Here is a 19,789-nt window from a genome sequence, read left to right as displayed (position 1 = left end):
CCAATCTTCCTGGTTGCCAACCTGCTCACTTCCCTGACTCCAGAGGTTCCTAGGACCTCTGGTTCCTGAGCCTTTCTGGAGGTCCAGGGCCCTAACAATTTGCTTACAGCCTTTTCCCACTCCATGCACTTTGCTTTCAGTTTTCTCCAAAATGCTAGGTCAGCTGCCACTTAGCTATTTAATAACTTCTAAAATTTTATTGACATGCCTTTTATCTCCTCTTTCATTCTTTTCATTGTGAAATATTTGCCTTTTTAGTCCTTTATTATTATTTTAGTGAGGTTTTAGGAGGTGTTGAACATAAACATGTCTGTTCAACCCTCATGAAAAACTAAAAGTTTCCAAATAATGTACTCAAGACTATGAGACTCTCTGTCCTGTAAAAGTGTTAAAATTTAAAACTAAATAGTATTTTATGCTATGTATCTCTCACAAAGGGGTCATGTCTCACATGTCATCTCTCACATGACCCAAAGAGGTCTACTATCACCTCTGATTTTATTAATAAGTTTTATCTGTTAACATTTTAGATAGCCACAATTGTAGTATATACTTGGAAATTGACATAATGGACATATCAATCTAGTGGAAGAAGTGTAACACTGTGATAAATTATCATGGAATGTTATCTTTCATTCAGATAAGTTGGGGAGAAGAAGGATGGGAAAGGTTTCATGGAGAAGGTACTTGGAAACTGGGTGAAACTAACTCTCTACTCTCCAAAAGTTATGTTAAAGATTTTATTTATTTAACTGTTTATTCATTTATTTATTTGGCCATGCGGCATAGCTTGTAGGATCTTAGTTCCCTGACCAGGTACTGAATTCTACACCCCAGGAATGAAGTACCAAGTCATAATCACTGGATCGCCAGATAATTCCCATGTTAAAGGTTTTTTTTTGCACTGTGATAAATGCCTTTTTGAAAGGGATGCCATAAACTGATTAGAGACAAGGTTTCAGAAATAAGTTGCCACTTGCTTGTCAACGATGGCATAACCCAGGCATTGTAAACAACACTGGGAAAATGCTGAGTTTTAGGTGGAGTTTTCTAAACATACCTCAGAGCTTAATAATCATCCTGGAAACTCTCTATTTCCCTAGGCAAAAAAAGCATCCTTTTAATAACTTTTTTGCCACAGCTACTGCATACTATTCATTATGATAATATGCACAGAGGAGTTCTGTGTTTAATAACAGATAAATCAATGCATTAGTTATGCTTTCCAGGTGATGTCAATCCTGAAGTCTAACACAACCAATGTCTCTCTTATCTTTTAAGCAGCTCCCTCTTTAGAAAGTCAAATGTCTGAGAGTAAAGCAAAAGGTTTACCTGTTATAAAGAAGGTTCTACTTCCAGGAAATGAAAAACATTTTAAAATCCCCAATTATTGTTCACGCAAACCAAATGTTAAAGGACTGCCTGGGCTGAGGACAGGCAGCTACTGGATCACAGGGTTGATAAACTGAGGAGCGGCCCAGTCTCCTTTCCCTGACCTTGCTCCTGGGGTATAGCAGTGTCGTCCTGAATTAATTCTCACAACCACACAGGATTATGAGAGACAGTGCAGGGAGAGCTCACGAAAGAGCAACTGTCCGAGAAAATCCTGAGTGCATATTTATTGAGTCTCCTTCTTGGACAAGGAAGTCATGTAGTAAGGCTTTGAAGATAAGGAAGTCTGTTCTACGTGCAGAACAACACCTGCTGAGGCTGACGTGTCAGCCAAGACATCTGTCTTAAGGGCGTGAGAAAGAGCATGTAAGGAAAGGGTAAGACAGAACAGTGTCCAGAAAACAGGGTCTTGAGAATGAACAACATTTATATTCCCACAATGGGGCCCTCAATCTTGAAACCTCCATCACCAGAATACATGAGAGTTTACACCACAGGGGTGAGGGGAAAGGATCTGTCTTGGTCTGGAGGTCCTTGTGTGCACATGGGACCTTCAGTGAAGTTCCCCAAACAGATAACTGGCTGCTCCACAATCCAGAGCCCCTCACAGCTGGAAGACGAGGGGGAAAGTGAGGAAAGCAATGAAGAGGAAGCTCTACCACCACTGGAGGAAATCTCAAGAGGGTTAAAACAAGATGGCTCAAAATCATGACACATGAGAGATTCTCACTTCCAATACAAAAAGCAGTTTAAGAATGCTCAGGTATATAATATATAAGTGGTAGTTCCAAAAGTTGAATGTTTGTGAATAATATTGTTTCTCTCTCTTTACACCAAGATCAGCAGCTCCATACCCAGCATGGATCACATTAAACTGATCTCTGTCCTGTCTAGCCAGCCTGAAATGCAACAGCAGAGTGCCCAAGACACAAGGAAAAAAAAAAATGTTAACAAACCATGGCTGATCTCAAACCTAGTTTTCCCAAGGCTCTTTAAACTGGAAAGTACCTAGAATCAATGTGAATTCTCTGAGACTTCCCAGACCAGGATTTCTCAACTTCAACACTATTGATAATTGACCTGGGTAATTTGTGGCCAGGGCCTATTTTGTGTACTATAGGATATTTAGCAACATCCCTGGCCTCTACCCACCAAGTAATATTGGCATATACACACACCCTAGTTGTGACAACCAAAAATGTCCCTGGAAGGGCAAAATCACTCCCAGTTGAGAACCACTGACTCAGACCAATCCTTCACGATGAAATCACTTGGGTTCTACTAAGATGCAGATCCTGATTCATTCAGTAGGTCTGAGGTACACAAAGTGATGCTGCATCTCTAACAAGCACAAAGTGATGCTGCTGGTCATAGATTACACTTTGAAGAGCAAGAACCTAGAGTAGTACCTCCCAACCCCTGTCTACATACTGCAATCATTTGGGAAGCCTTTAAAAATTCTGATGCTTAGGCCACACCCCAGATCAATGAAATAATCATCTCTGGGGTTGGGATTTAGGCATCAGGATCAAAGTTCCTAGGTGATTCCAATGTTCAGCCAAGGTTTTGAAGAGGTTGTCTACTCATCCCTAGGACTAGAAAATAAGTACAAACAGGTATTTAAGAATGAAGGGAAAGTACACAAGAAGAAAACTATTACTCTCCTCACACATTCTTGATGTTTGTCATGCCCAGCTTTCAAGACAACTGAGATATTTAGAGAGATGTAATACCAGAAAACCATCTCTATCATGCTTCATTATATTGTTTCATAATTCCTATTTCCATTTCAGTTTCAAGTTTGAAAATTATATGTATACACCACATAAAGGACACTATTTTAAAGACTTTTTACCCAAAGATTATTGAAGTTTTGAGTGTGTTACTTTTCAGATTCAGGTTTTAAAGTTTGTGAATCTCCTGCCAAAGTTTTTCTGCATAAAACAATAGGATACATGGGATTTGCTTTGAAATGTCTTAGCTAAAAAGGACAGATGGAGGACAGTGCTGGGATACAGATAAAACTGGCAAAATGGTTCATCACAGCACTGTTTATAATAGCCAGGACATGGAAGCAACCAAGATGCCCATCAGCAGATGAATGGATAAGAAAGCTGTGGTACATATACACAATGAAGTATTACTCAGCCATTAAAAAGAATACATTTGAATCAGTTCTAATGAGGTGGATGAAACTGGAGCCTATTATACAGAGTGAAGTAAGCCAGAAAGAAAAATACCAATACAGTATACTAACGCATATATATGGAATTTAGAAAGATGGTAACAATAACCCTGTGTACGAGACAGCAAAAGAGACACTGATGTATAGATCAGTCTTATGGACTCTGTGGGAGAGGGAGAGGGTGGGGAGATTTGGGAGAATGGCATTGAAACATGTATAATATCATGTATGAAACGAGTCGCCAGTCCAGGTTCGATGCACGATACTGGATGCTTGGGGCTGGTGCACTGGGACAACCCAGAGGGAGGGTGTGGGGAGGGAGGAGGGAGCGGGGTTCAGGATGGGGAGCACAGGTATACCTGTGGCGGATTCATTTTGATGTTTGGCAAAACTAATACAATATTGTAAAGTTTAAAAATAAAATAAAATTAAAAAAAAAAACTGGCAAAATGTTAATACCTGTTAATTAAAGCTAGAAGATGAGTACATGGAAAATCATTGTTATTATACTAGTCCCTCTATAGATATTTGAAAATTTCTATAATAACAATTGAAAAAGCAATTTCTTGAATCCAAAAGATAGCTTTCTATTAAAGATCATCCCAAAGAAAAAGTCATGATTATATGAAACTCGTCTATGTGAAAACTTCAAATTTTCACTGTAAAAGACGAAGGCCCTGGGACTTCCCTGGTGGTCCAGTGGCTAGGACTCCTGCTCCTAATGCAGGGGCCTGGGTTCAATCCCTGGTCAGGGAACTGGATCCCACATGCACAACTAAGAGTCCGCATGCTGCAACTAAGACCTGGTGTAGCCAAATAAATACTTAAAAAAAAAAGAAGGAACTGACATATCCAGCAGCAGTTCCCAATTCTTGCCATTTCCTTTCATTCCATTGAAAAAGTAAATTATCACTCTGTTTTCCAGATATGTTCCATTTGTCTGAAATTGTCTTTCAAAAGACTTACTGTGTCATTCAAAAGAATTCTTTTGTATCTCCTCACTGAAAAAACTTGTGGCTTAGCAAAGCTTTGGTTAGTTCTTTAAAAAAAAAATCTGCTTAAGGCCTTTACCTTTCAAGTTAGAAAGAGGAAAAAGCAAACACAACTCATAGGTGATGAAAGACACGGTAGTGAACCAGGAGGTAAGCTGGGTGCGATCCCTGCCCATCATGTCAGACTGTACTCAGAGACAGCCACTGTTTCCAGGAGAAACTACATGTAGGATCTAGTGACTAGGCATCTAAAATGGCTAAAAATGACCCAACACCAGGAATCACAGCATCTGGTTCATAAGGTTGGGGGTGATGTCATGCTAAATGGGATGCTTTCAGGTGAAATGAAAACCGCTTTGTGTTCACCTCATTGCTACAGCAGAATCACACTTCTGTGTTACAGAATTTAAAGTTGTCAGAACTGGAACTCTGAAAATTCTCTTGATTCGTTTGATCTGTTTCTTAATTTTTTTTCCCACCGTAATTCTCTTTGTTCAACCTCATTTCTAAAGAGGATATCTAGCAGATATCAGAAAAGAGTTGAAAATATACACAAACATAAACTAAGTGCAATATAGTATTTTCACCCGGGATAAAATCTTAGGCCTGAAAAATGCTATACTATTTTTAATGTACTGATAAAACAAAACAAAACAAAAAAGATGAAACAAAAGATAATACTTTCAAATTCATGCTGTATTTCTTACCAGTGAAATTAAATCCTCCATAGTTTGCCTGTTGTTTCTGTGATGTACAGAAAGTTCCGTTACACAATCTTCATCAAGGTGAATAAGCTAGAAAAAAATTTTTATCGATTTTATTAACATTAATAAAATATATATGGTTTTGAAACCTTTAAATTATCATAATTACCTTATAAAATCAAAAGCCAACATGTAAAAACAACATGAGTTTGTCAAACTCTTAGTTAAGAATAAACATCCTCCACAATTTTTAGAGATATAAGCAGATAACAATAAGCAGTTCAAGAAGGTGATGAGCTCTCTTTCCTAGCTTTTCACGTCCCCATCATCATCTGATTGACTGCTACAATTCTGCTGTGCAGCCCAGGGACTCTATTCTCCTCCCCTACTGCAAGACAGGGATCGACATTTGCATCAAAGAGCAGCCACCTAGGCATCGAAAACTAGGGGCTGCACAAGAGACTGGGTAAAGAGTGGGTCAGACTTGTAGCATATAGTCTCCCAGGTTATGTTTGGGTTCAGCACAATCCAAGGAGCCCTTCTGATGGTGCCACAGATGCTGCACAATCGTCATTATGATGAAGGCACTGGCAAAGCACAATTGTTAAAAGGAAGAAGTAATACTGCCTCCAAACATTATTTTGATTAAGGACAGAAATGATCCAAGTAGCCTGACCCCTGCAGAATGAGACCTCACCAGAGATGGGACCAGAAATAGGTTCTCAGAACCAAACAAGGATCACTGAGAATGAAAAGGCAGGTAGGGTCTGGCCTGTCCCTGCAACAGGAGTTCAGAAAATCACACAGGAAGAGAATTATAAGGAATGTAATTATAAAGTCACATTTCCAATGTAAGAATTCACTTCACAACAGTCCCAGTAAGTGAGGTTTCACTTTCTACTTAGTCTTCATCTCTAGAACAGCTGGGATGGTTAGCTTCTTCCTCCTCGCCTAAGATTTGTCTCCTTCTGATTCCTACCCACTGTGAATTGCTACAATCCAACAGCTGACAGGCTTTAGAAGTAGACGACCTTGGTTTTAATCATTATATCACAAAAGAACTGTGTGATCTTGAGCATGTCATTACACCACCCTTAGTCTCAGTTTCATCACCTGTAAAATAGAGATGGCACCTGCCATGTAACACATGCAAGCTATGTGGAATACTACACGAAGAGGCCCTCAAAAAATGGTTAACTGTTTTTACTAACAGTCTTAATTTTATTTCCTCTTTGGTATAAAAGTCTTTCATAAATTTGAATATTCCTATTATCAACAACCTTTCTTCTCCAAGCATTCTCTTTTCCAGTCCCCTTAACAACTGTTTCAATGATTAACTCCTCCCAACCATTTTGGTCCTTTCTTTTGATCACATAGTTCATGCTGTCACTGACCCTCAAGATCCAAGAGAGGTTTGCCCAGCAGAAGGCAGAGCACTATCATGACCTTCCCTTGTTCTGGACACCATAGTTGTCACAACAGACTCAAGGGAAAATCATGCTGCCACCATGAAACTACAGGGACAGTACAAACAATGACCTGTATGACTGGCTGGTACCTCACGGGCCATGGAGAATGCAGAGACCACAAAGGTTTATACTGATGGTTCTAGAAAAGTCAACCACAAAGGTTTATACTGATGGTTCTAGGAAAGTCAACCACAAAGGTTTATACTGATGGTTCTAGGAAAGTCAACAATGCCATAAGTAAGTTTTCCTTGTGATGCTTTGACCTTAGCAGTTCCCCTAACTGTAGATTCCCACTTCAGGAAGAACTCAGACTCAGAAGCCGGGACACTTTACAACTCAGCTGGGTATCTTCTTGTTGATACCACTGCTCAAGCATGAAAGACAAGATTTCTGGGGTTCCCACCATGATCTTAAGTTACTCTCATAAAAACAAAAACCTCTCCCCCATAGCCTCTTGCTCTGTACTTTTACCACAGGGTACGTGGAGGAAAGGAAGGAAGAGTAGGAAGGAGATGCGATCTTCTTTGCTGGGCTCTTGAACTGGAAAGAATGAAAAGAGTGGGACAAGACACCAAAGTCTGAAAAATATGGTTTCTCAAGCTGGGTTTTTCAAAAAGGTTCACCACTTTAAGTACTCTGAATTCTCAGCCACACACACTCCAGTTAAACTAAGTACAAAAATGTGTACCAAAAGCCAGCCAATTATTTTGGATTATCCGTGCCTACTACATTTCCTGTTCAGTAGGGCAGAAAATGGAACTGAATATAACTTCTATTTGATACAATACTTGAGTACTACAGCTACATGTGAAAATGATAGGAGAACATGCATACAGTTAGAGAACAGCATCTCTACCTTAAATATCCAAGTAAATCTGAATTATTTTTTATAGCTCACCCTTGATGAAAGACAATATTGAGGCAGACAAGCAAATACTTCAAAAAGCAATAATCCCTTATGGCTCTCCTGTATATAACTCATTTGATTCCTGCAATAGCTCAGTAAGGCAGATGTAACAGATGAATGACATTACTTTTAAAGCTCTCTATAAATGACAAAACATAATCCAAACATACAGAAGAGGCTGACATTAGAATACCCACATTAGAGGTGAGAAAATGCAGACTCAGAAAAATTTATGCCATTTGCCCAAGATGGGCATTTTTCACCCTAGCTTAGGGTTCTTCCTACCACACCACAATGCCACCTTTCTGAGACTCTGTTCCAATAGCTATTCCAACAGAAACCAGACAAGTAACGCTCATCACAGAGGCTACCGCTACACAGAATACAGGACCTGAGTTTCAACTGTTGACCTGTCAGATCCATTATGTTCTGGAGCCCTTCTGTTTGGGTTAAGATCCTGGTTCTACACTTACTAGTTATTTGACCTTGGGCAAGTTATCTCATGATTCTGTGTTCAACTGCTTCATTTGCAAATGGGGACAATAACAGTACCCACTTCAGAGGGTTTGTATGAGGGTTAAATGAATTAAAAGAGTTAAAAACACAAAGCCCTTAAGGGTAGTATCCTAAGGGCTCTATTATTATACTATAGTACTATAACAGCACACTTTTCTATTACAGTAAGTATTCAATATATATGAGCAATTATTATACTAATATGTAAGGGAAATCATATACATTTTCAGAACACTCAAAACCTCAAAACTATGTATCTTACTTTATACAATGCCCCAATTTAAAATAATCTTCGTGCTGTTGAAATCAGAGATTTTCTTCATTTTGGCATCTATTCTATTGCAAACAGTAGCATATCCTCCCCTGTTAAGGATCACTGCCGAGAAGACATGCAGAGCCCTCCCACACATGGAGAAATGATGACCCCCAATGGCTGAACACAGGCATTGGCACCACACATGGTCACCATCCCACAAGGGGCACAGCATAGCTCCCCGGCCCTGCTGCCACACTGCTAGGAGAGCATACGTTCTGCTGTTTGTAGGCTCTCAGTTATTAGCATTAAGCTGCTGCTCTAATTGTGTTTGCTCAGTAGATACTAAAGATGTCTTAAAGGGTGAAAGGAAAGAGGGAGAAGAGACATTTCAGAGACTGACAATCACAGGAGAATCAGGAGGGATTTCAGATCAGGCTGTGTGGTCCTAATAGGGGACAGACTAGTGAGAAGGGGTTAAAAACAAACAGCCTATTTTTCCAAGTATTTATATTTATTGGTGTGATTCTTCCAGAAAGCAAATACCCTACAGCTGTATCAGGTCTACAATGTGGCGTGTCTCCAAACTACTCTGTTGATCCATGCACAAACTCCACATCACTGTAGACATTTCAGATTACCAAAAACATCCCCAATTATCTGACAAGGCTATTAAAACACTTCTCCTTTAAAGCATTAAAGTGTTTTTCTAACTACACACCTGTGTGAGGCTACCTTTTCTTCATATGCTTTAACCAAAACAATGTTATCAAAACAGAGTGTAGATGCAGATGAATACCCAAGTGTCTTCTATTAAGCTAGACTTTAAAGAAATTTTCAAAGACATAAAGCAGTGCCACTCTTCTCACTATATTTATTTCTTAAATAGTTATGTTTAACTTATTGATTTCCTTGTCTATGAAAAGGGGATAAGAATTGTACCAATTTTGATGCCTACGCCTTCCATACTGGCTCTGGGTTTTACCTTGTGGCTTGCTTTGGCCAGACATTAGTAAGTACAATGAAAGCAGAGGCTTGAAAAATGCTTGAGTGTTAGGGTTTGCCCACTTTCTTGCTTCTTTTGGAATCCAGCCACCATATCAAGAAGCCCAGAGTAGCCTGTGGACACAATGTGACCCAACAAATACCCAGCATAAACAGATGGGGGTTTTTTTGGCCATGCTATGTCACATGTGGCATCTTAGTTCCTTGACCAGGGATCAAAACCATGCTTCCTGCAATAGAAGCATAGAGTCTTAACCACTGAAGCACCAGGGGAGTCCCAACAGCTGGTCTTTTGAGTGAACCTTACACAATCCAGCCATGTTAGAGTCACCAGTTGACTGCAGCCACACGAGTGACCTCAGGTAAGACCCATACAAGAACAGCCCAGCTGAGCCCCAAATTACTGATCCACAGAAAATGTAAATTATTATGGTTTTAAATCACTAAATTTGTTTTTTTTAATGTAGCAATAGTTTATTAATATACAAAATGTGGCTACCCCTTACATAAAATAAACTGTAAAGATTTACTGTGTAATACAGGGAACTATCAGTCAATATCTTATAATAGTCTATAATGGAAAATAATTTGAAATATATATATATGCATAACTGAATCACTTTGCTATATATCTAAAACTAACAATATTTTAAATTAACTATAATTTTTTCAATTATACATATTCTTTAGTAAAGCTCACATTTTTATCAAGTTCAAACTTCCATTTGTTAAAAAATATTTTTAAAACAGTAATGTAGGAATGTTTGTTAATATAATTGCTTAAACTTGCATAGCACTCTGTGTTAAAGCTCTTTCCTATATATATATTAAACCAGTTCTCGGGGTGTGGTGTGGTCTACAGACCCTGGAGGATCTCCAATCAAAACAACATAACAAAACAGACAATGCAGAAGCAGGTGAGATCCAAGTGCCTTCATTTAAGCTAAACTTTAAAGAAACTTGCAAAGATGTAAAACAATGCTATTCTTCCCACCACATTTATTTTTTAAATAGTCTTTTTTCATAAAAATATTTATTTGTGATAAACTGTAACAGGTATAGTACTGTTATTTTTAAGTGAATCAAATAAATATTTTAATACATTAATATTAAGAGCATAAAGGGGGCCTCAGACTTAAAAGTATGAGAACCACTGCAACCTCGTAACTACTCTGGGAAGTAGACAAAGAACAGGTTTAACCTACTTTTTACAGACGAATATACAGGTTTGGAAAAGTTAAGTAACCCGCCCAAGATTCTCAGAGCACTGTTCACAATCCTGACTATGTGAGAGACACCTGGGAGTTTTTTTAAATATCTACTAATCGTTGTGGGAGGGGGCACAGGCACTTTTTAAGGTCCTTGTGATTCTCATGTGCTGGCCTGGTTAGGCATCACTGTCCAAGAGATTAACAGGTGAATGTATAGTTCAGTTACAGTCTCCCAAACAGCAATCTGACGAATAAGTCTACAAAATATATTTTCTTTTATACTTAGAACACATCACTGTACATCCTAAATCCACACAAAGTTTTTTGTTTGTTTGTTTTTTAATTCTACTTACAGGAGCATTGCTTTGCCACTCAACAGGACAGTTGTAATCGTGCATGATCCAGGGGTGGTTCAAGAGATTTCTCATAGCAATCCGTTTCTTTGGGTCCACCTAGTGGCCATTGAGAGGTAGCTGGAGATTAACATTTCAAATAGAGAGCATAGAACACCTTTTTCTCCTGAGAACTCAAAATTCATCAGAACAGATGTAAACTTTTATCATCACAAAAATGCTGTCAAAGACCTTAAAATGGCCTTGGAATAAATTCTTTTAAAAAGGGAATAGAAGCAAGAGAACTATAGCAACCAACACGGCTTAGAAGATAAATGTTTAACAAACATGAACTTCATTGGTATGGACATTATTCATGAAGTTCAGTCAATCTATTGTATGATGTAATAGTCTTTTGCTGGAAAACCTATTCACAGGAAATATTCACCAATTTAATATTCAAGCAGCCACAATGCAGGGCATTCACACTGAATATGCAATCTCTACCTCCGGTGAGCTTACAATCACATAGAACAAGTTGAAAAGCATACCTTTCTTTTCCATTTGTAATTTTCAAATGTGAGGAAAGGAAAATTAATCAACACAGATTAAGTTTTGGGGAGTTTAGAAGAAAGGATGAGGTGTTTTCAATCTCATTATGGAGATTTGGTGGTCTGGCCTACTTAATCAAGGTGGGTGAGCTTGAAGTAAATTTTGAATAAAAAGTAGAGATGGCTTAATAGATGGAAAACTGAAATACATAATAATGAAAAACATACTGCACTAATAAGGTACTCATATTTTCAAAGTGTTTCCTATTAATCTCATTTTATCCACATAACACTATGTAGCCGTGAGGCCAAGCTCAGAATCCCCATTTTCAGGTCAGAACCAGGTTAGGTGGCATGCGTACTGATCGGGAGGGAGGATAACTAGCCTTCAGCACTCCTATCTTTCACCTTCTGAGGTCATTACACCAAATCAGTGATTCTTAAATGTGGCCCCCCAGACCAGCAGCATCAGTGTCATCTGGGAGCTTGTTAGAAATGCAAACTCTTAGTCCTACCCCAGATCTATAGAATCAGACACTTTCCATTTGAAGCCCAGCAATCTGGGTTTTAATAAGCCCATCTGGCAATTCTGGTACATGCTAAAGTTTGTGAACCACAGCACTAGATCAAGGGCCCACTCAGTTGTACATCAGCTCATTCAAGCATTTATTCCATATCCACTATATATCTAGCATACAAAGAATGGGAGCAAGAACTCAGAAAACAGTGGAGCAAGAGCTGATTAAACTGACAATTCTCAAGAAAAGGGAAGAAAAACCAAATCACCAAAGACATATATTAGCTGTCTTTAAAAAAAAAATACAGGTCTTCCCTGGAGGTGCAGGGGTTAAAACTCCACACTTCTACTACAGGGGATGGGGGTTCGATCCCTAATCAGGGAAGATCCCACATGCCACGTGGTATGGCCAAAAAAAAAAAAATTGCATTTGCAAAGAAAGCACTAGTAGAGAATATCTGCAGAATAGATATAATGAATAGAATTTTTTAAAGGTGATGTATAAATGTAGTAGCACCACAGACATCTTAAAATCAAATAGCTGCAATAGACTTCTATTATTTAAAAATAAATAACAAAGATTACCTGTAGCATTTGCTGAAGAAGTAGAACGCTACTGGGAGACAGCCACTTTGGAACGTCATATTTCCCTTTCTACAAAAAACAAGAAAAGCATTAAAGAGACTTAGGTTCAATCAGCCTTAACAAAAATTTCTACAGTTAACAACATGCTAGAGATTTACTTCCAAGCTTGAAGACTTCACCCAACTTTAAGACATGGCAAACATATATCTTACAGGCCTTTGGAATCTACAGTATTATTAGTGGCCAGAAGTATACACTGTAGTCAATGTTCATATTGCTAAAGCAAATTTTAGTTTATAATCCCAGAAGAATTGTCAGTTGACAAAATTAGGTCACAGAAAAGCATATTTGGTAACTGGACACAGGCTGTGGCTACAAACAGGTCACATATCATCTACGAGGCAGAATTCACTATCACTGAAGAACTGCCACTGCATAAAGCCACCCCTTTAGGGAATGGAAGAGACTCAGGAGACAAATGTTTATAACCTGTTAGACATTACAGTCACTAAGTCATCAACCAAAACAAGACTGGGGCTTGCTAAAGACTAACACATGTAGAACAGGACCTCTTCACACAGTCTGTCACACACGCCCCCTTTCCCAATTCAAAGGAAATGATAGAATCATCTCTCTTAGCAGAGAACAAACTGTTTAATGATGCTAGGACAACAGGTTAATTGCATGAGAAAATTAAGATTGAACTGTAATTCACAATATACATCAAAATTAATTCCACCCAGATTAAAGAGTTAAATGCAAATACAAAACCATGAGAATACTGAAAGCATCGGTGATTCGTTTTTAGAACCTGTCTAGACATGACAGCAATACCAAAAACTATAAAGATTAACAGATGACAAAATTAAAAGCTGACATTTCTGTACAGCAAAACACAACTAACAAAGTTAATTAACAACAAATTGAGTAGGGGAAAAGCCTTTCCACCTAAATGACAAAAGACTAATCTACTTTATCATGTAAAGAGCTCTCACAGATCACCACCAATCCTCTTCTTCCAACATTTCCCCTTCACAGCAAATGGCAACTCCTCAGGTCAGAAACCTTGGATCATGGGCTTCCTTGGGGGTCCAGTGGCTAAGACTTCACACTCCCAATGCAAGAGGCCTGGGTTCAATCCCCATGAGGGAACTAGATCCCACAGGCTGCAATTAAGAGTTTGCACGCCACTACTAAAGATCCTGCTGGCTGCAACTAAAGAACTTCAATGCCACAGTGAAGATCAAAGATCCTGAGTGTGGCAGCTAAGACCCAGCACAGCCAAATAAATAAACAAATATTTTACAAAAACAAGAATAAACCTTGGACCATCTTTAGCACCTCTTTCCTTCACACTTCACATCCAAACCATCAGCAAATCTACCGGTTCTCTGTTTATCCAGAAACCCCTGACTACCTGCCCCACACCTCCAGGCTCTTTCATCTGATATACTGCAAGAGGCTCCCAGCTAGTATTCCAGAACCCTTCACTGCTCCCCACAGTCTAGTTTCTACTTATCAGCACCAATGTTCTTTCAAAACATTTGGTCAGGTCATGCCACTTCACTATCCAAAACTCTTCAAAGGCTCTCTATCTCACTCAGAATGAAATCCAAATTCCTTACTCTGGCTCCAGGCCCAACTCCTTGCTACCTCTCAAATTCACCTCCTCACTCTCTCCCTCACTCACCAAACTATGATCATGCCACAGGTCAAACACAGGCCTGCCTTAGGTCCTTTGCACACTTTGTTCCCGCCACTATTATGCTTTCCTCAATATCAGCAGAGCTTGTACCTTAACCTTCTTCAGGTCTCCCCTTAAATACCAGTGTTATCAACGAGGTCTTCCCAAACCACCCTTATAAATAGCATCCTCATGCACCATCATCTCCACCACCCTTTCAAGGCACCTTCTATACAGTCCTTATCTCCACTTGTCATACTACATATTTGTTTATTTTCTACATATTTATTTGTTTATATGTCATACTACATATTTATTTATTTTGTGTGCACACACACACCCAGCATATTCATTGTTTAAATATGTCATACTACATGTTTGTTTATAAACACACATTTATTTGTTTATAAATATGTCATACTACATATTTGTTTATACATTAGAAAATATTCTAATGTATTCTATTTACATTAGAATATAAACTCTTTAAAAAATCACAGGGATTTTGTCTGTACTGTTTACCTAGAACATTGTCTGGCCCTAACATAAAAGGTACTCAATTAATATTTGTTGAATAAATGAAGAAATAGGATAAAAGCATATATTCCAAAAGAAAATGGACAAAGAATATTCATAATTCCAAAAACAAGAGTTTTTAAATGGTCAATAAACACGATAACATGTTCAACTAATCTAGTAATAAAAAAGTAATTAATTTAAACAAAAATATGATCTAAATGGATAAACTTCAAAAAAAATTATCCAATGTTAGAGTTCAGGGGCAAGAGCACTTATATATACAATGAGTATAAACATTTCTGAAGAGTACTGTGGAAATATGTATAAAAAGCATTCAAGATCAAATATCTTTGATCCAGCAATTACACTCCTAGCAATTTATCCTAAGCAAATAATTTGGCATAAACAAGTTATTACTGTTATGAATAGTAATATTCATCACACAATTGTTTGTGATAACTATGGGGACTAAGGAACATGGTCTGAGAGAATCCAGAGGGTCCCCAAAACTAACCAAAGACAAAATTACCTGAATAAGGATCCTGAATTAGAAATCTATTACAGGTCCAGGGAGATGAGGGTGTTAGGTAGTTAGAATAGGAAAAAGTAGTCCAGAATGGTGGTGGCTAAAGGACAAAGGGAAAAGCCCGGGAAAATAGAACAAAGGAAGGTCCAAGGACGGGAGAAACAAACAGCCCTCCAGGCTAGCCCAATTTACACAGGGCAGGCTCAGGGGGAGGAGAAAAAACATTGAAAAAGAGGAGCCAAAATTGAGCCGCGCTGGCCTCTCTTCTCTTCGCATCTTTTGGGTCGGCCCACCCTCATGCCTGGAAAATCCCATGGATGGAGGAGCCTGGTGGGCTGCAGTCCATGGGGTCGCTGAGAGTCGAACACGACTGAACGACTTCACTTTCACTTTTCACTTTCATGCATTGGAGAAGGCAATGGCAACCCACTCCAGTGTTCTTGCCTGGAGAATCCCAAGGACGGGGGAGCCTGGTGGGCTGCCATCTATGGGGTCGCACAGAGTGGGACACGACTGAAGCGACTTAGCAGCAGCAGCAGCCCTCATGCCTCGAGGATGTATTTTCCTTTGCTTGCCAAATAAAACTGAGCTGTAACACTGGTCCCTCCGTTGCTCAAATTTTTGCTGCGGTGAGACAGAACCAAGGAAATTACAAACTCCCCGGACAAGGGCAAGCGCACACACGCGCATGCATGTACGTACATGCACATGCGCGCACACACACACCCAGCAATAACTGAACCAGGCTGGAACCGTAGAGGCAGGCAGGTGGAGAAGCCATCAACTAGCAGCAGCACTGCATTCTCTGTCACAGGAACCAGTCCAGCTTAAAGGTGAGGGGAGAAATGGACAGTACAGATCACTCAGAATCTGAGACCTACATGACAGGCCGGACTTTGATTATGTTAAAGAAACAGTCAAAGTTTCAAAGAAATGTTATCAAGCAATTTATTTAAAAAGAAAAGGTGCTAATGTTAAAGCAACTCAACCTCTTACTCAGCCTCTCTGATGAGAGCAGACAGGTTGACCTACAAAGTGTTTCCTAGGAAGGGCATGAGCTTTCATTTTACAAATGACATTTAATGTTATTAAATTTTTCATTCTCCTTTATCTAAAGCACTCACTACTACCCAGAGATCCCATGCCTATTATGCCTTGCCAGGGCACCTAAACACATGCCAATGTCAGTGCTGACAGTTTGTTTCTGAACTGTAATGAGAAGCCTCTAATTCATTTTTCCTTACCACCCTTCATTCACCAAGCACTGAAGGCTCAGTGCTGCCTAGGCTCGGGCTTATCCCTGGGAAGGGGGGATTTTTAGATGCTTCAACCACCTTGCTGGGACTCAGCATCAAGTCACAAGCAGGACAGGCCGTGACTTGGCTGGCCCCACTCTCTTATCTCAGCTTTTCCTTATTCCTGCATCCAGATGTCTCTCATGATCCAAACCCTGGGTACCTGACACATTCTCTTTCTTGGCAAACTGATCGTTTGCCTGGTAGCTTAAGTACCATAGCTTGCTCTTACCAGGGTCCCGTAGAAAACAGAGACAGCCTGGGGTTAGGACTCTACCATCTACTTACACTGATCAGAGTCATGATCTGAGTCTCCAATCACAACCTGCACAGCCTCAAGCGCCCTTTGTCTTGCTCACAGGTCAGAACCTCCATGTACTCCAGAGGGTCTCTGCTCATGCTGACTGGATGCAGAGCCATCTACTGCTTACTCTCTGGACACCAACTGCACAGGGTTGAACAGTGTCCCCCCAAAACTTAAGTCCACCTGAAACCTGTGAACGCACCCTTATTTGGAAAGAGGGGCTTTTGCACAAGTAATCAAGTTAAGATGTACTGGGTTAGGCTGGGCCCTAAATCCAAAATAACTGGGGGGTATTCTTATAAGAAGGGGGCACTTACATGCAGAGACACAAACACACAGGAGAGAAGGCCGCATGAAAACAGAGGCAGAGACTGGAGTGACACGCCTGTAAACCAAGGACTGCCAAGGACTGCAAGCAAACACAAGAAGCCAGCGAGAGGCAAAAGAGGAGTTTCTCCAGATCCTTCAGAGAGACCGTGGCCTGCTGACACCTTGGTTTTAGACTTCTAGTCTCCAGAACTGAAAGAATAAATATCTGCCATTTTAAGCCACCATCTTGTAGTACTTTGTGACAACTGTAGAAAACTAACAGACCATCTCTGAGGGTTTAACTTACTTGCATTACCTCTCTCCTATCATCACCTACCCACCCAAGGACAATTCTGGTTCCAGATTCCAGCACTTTCTGGCCTGTTCCAACACACAAATAACAGTTCCTAACCAGAACTATAAATGTTATGCCATTTAATCCCAAAACTACCATCCAAAACACAAGTACTCTTAACTAAAAATAGCAGAATTCTACAGAAATCAGATATAAAAATTAATTTTCAGACCAAAGAACTGAATAACAAGAGCCACCAGGCTGATTCCAAGTTTCCCTTTGCCTCTTATTTCTCATCCCTTTGATCAACCTAACTTGAATTCATGAAGTCTCTTTTAATAGATCCCCTGTGCTGTGCTATAAGCTAGTACTTATAGAAGCAATACTACCCACAGGTAGGCAGGGAGGACAAGTGAATGAGATGTATGGTGCTTGGTGCACTGGAAACAGGCAGAGCCTGCAGTCATACTCTGTATTTGAATCCCAGTCTGCGTCTTATCTGCTCCTTGAACCTGTACAAGTTATGTCATTTTTCTGACCCTGTTTCCTAAGAGTAAGCTCTGGAGACAAACTGTCTATATCCAAATGTAGGACCTACCACTTACTAGCTGTGTGGATGGGCTATGTAACCTCGCTGTGCCTCAGTTGCCTCATCTGGAAAAGAAATACAATAATAGTATCAACTCCATAAACTGCTGCTAGCAGTCAGTGATTTAATACATAAAAAGCACTTAGCACAGGGTTAGGCACAGAATTAAGAACTCAGTATCTGCTGCTGCTGCTGCTAAGTTGCTTCAGTCTGTCCCACTCTGTGCGACCCCATAGACAGAAGCCCACCAGACTCCCCCGTCCCTGGGATTCTCCAGGCAAGAACACTGGAGTGGGTTGCCATTTCCTTCTCCAATGCATGAAAGTGAAAAGTGAAAGTGAAGTCTCTCAGCCATGTCCAACTCTTAGCAACCCCATGGACTGCAGCCTACCAGGCTCCTCCGTCCATGGGATTTTCCAGGCAAGAGTACTGGAGTGGGTTGCCATTGCCTTCTAGTTTGTACTATTAAGGCTGCCTTCACTACTATTACTACTGTTACTGTCTGTGAAACAAGTACAGTGATGCTACTTACAGGGCATTACTGTATGTGGGATTATTCCACTAAAAGGAATAAAAGAGGATGTATGGGAAAGCACTTGGCAAAGTGGCCTGCACAAGAGGCAATAAATGTTTATTCAATCTGAAATAAAAATAAGTGGGAGATAGGGCTACAAAGTGCAGAGAGATAGGGCAGACCAAAGATGGCATGGCGGCCAAAGCCATATGTGCCAGGGTGCTAAATATTCAGTACAGTAAAAACGGCTAGAGTCATTCTGAGGATGCACCTGCCCTCTCAGTAGTGCTTTGCCCCATCACAGCTGCCTCAGGATCTCAGGATTACTTGGTAAGAACAAATCAGCTAGTCAAGTCCTGCTCACATCACCCACCCACTTTCCTTATTTGGACAGAACAGCTCTGTAGAACACCATCAACAAAGGAAGCACGAAGCCGGTGCCCCAGCACCGTGACCTAACATTCTCAGCTTCATCCTCTAACTGAAATAGAGTCCAGAGCTGAGTTCTGCTGCCAGGCCTACCCCAACCACTCATTTGTACACAGTACTCAAAAACACACGAAGCACTTGTATACATATTTTACCCCGTGCGGTGGGCAGGGATTACCAACCACATCACACAGGTGAGGAAACTGTGTCTCAGCCAGGGAAATCAAATACCTATTCAATGTTATAAGGCACTGGTTCTCAACCGAGGGTGATTTTGTCCCCCAGGGGACATCTGGCAGTGTCAGGAGACATTTTTGATTGTCATGATTTGGAGGCCGCTCCTGGCATCTAGTGGGTAAAGGCCAGGGATACTGCTAAACACCCCACAATGTACAGGACAGTCCCCCACTACAAAGAATTATACAGTTCAAAATGTCAGTGGTGCCAAAGTTGAGAAACACTGTGACAGAGCAATAAAGGGGCAGAGATAGTAAAGAAAGATTTAATACTCATTGTACAGTACTGTGCTGGAAAGTCTAAGGATACCTAGAAGTAGGGAGAAAGGTTCCATCTTTAACTACTGAAAGTATGTATCTATAAATGGTCAAACAACAAAGGCCTGAAAGGAACAATTTCGCTGGGGAAGAGCACCTCCACAAAAGGCCCTGTGTCAACCAAGCCTGTGCCCCTTAACCTTGGTTTATAT

At 40.1% G+C, this 19,789-nt stretch overlaps 1 protein-coding gene across 2 annotated transcripts in view; it reads right to left on the bottom strand.

Annotated features, from left to right (window-relative positions):
- MELK (maternal embryonic leucine zipper kinase) overlaps positions 1 to 19,789 on the bottom strand; it is a 73,142-nt gene that overhangs the window by 24,085 nt on the left and 29,268 nt on the right. For both annotated transcript variants that reach the window (XM_086415910.1, XM_086415911.1), the window contains exons 9-11: positions 12,620 to 12,688; positions 10,988 to 11,086; positions 5,277 to 5,363 (exon numbers count right to left, since the gene is read on the bottom strand). In XM_086415910.1, coding sequence (XP_086272036.1) covers positions 5,277 to 5,363; positions 10,988 to 11,086; positions 12,620 to 12,688 — 255 coding nt within the window. The remainder of the gene's footprint in view (positions 1 to 5,276; positions 5,364 to 10,987; positions 11,087 to 12,619; positions 12,689 to 19,789) is intronic.

Source organism: Bos grunniens, chromosome 8 (genome assembly GCF_055505025.1).
Source record: "Bos grunniens cultivar Pamir isolate PY7600 chromosome 8, Bosgru_T2T1.0, whole genome shotgun sequence".
NCBI lineage: Eukaryota > Metazoa > Chordata > Mammalia > Artiodactyla > Bovidae > Bos > Bos grunniens.
This window is presented reverse-complemented; position numbering and strand designations above follow the sequence as displayed.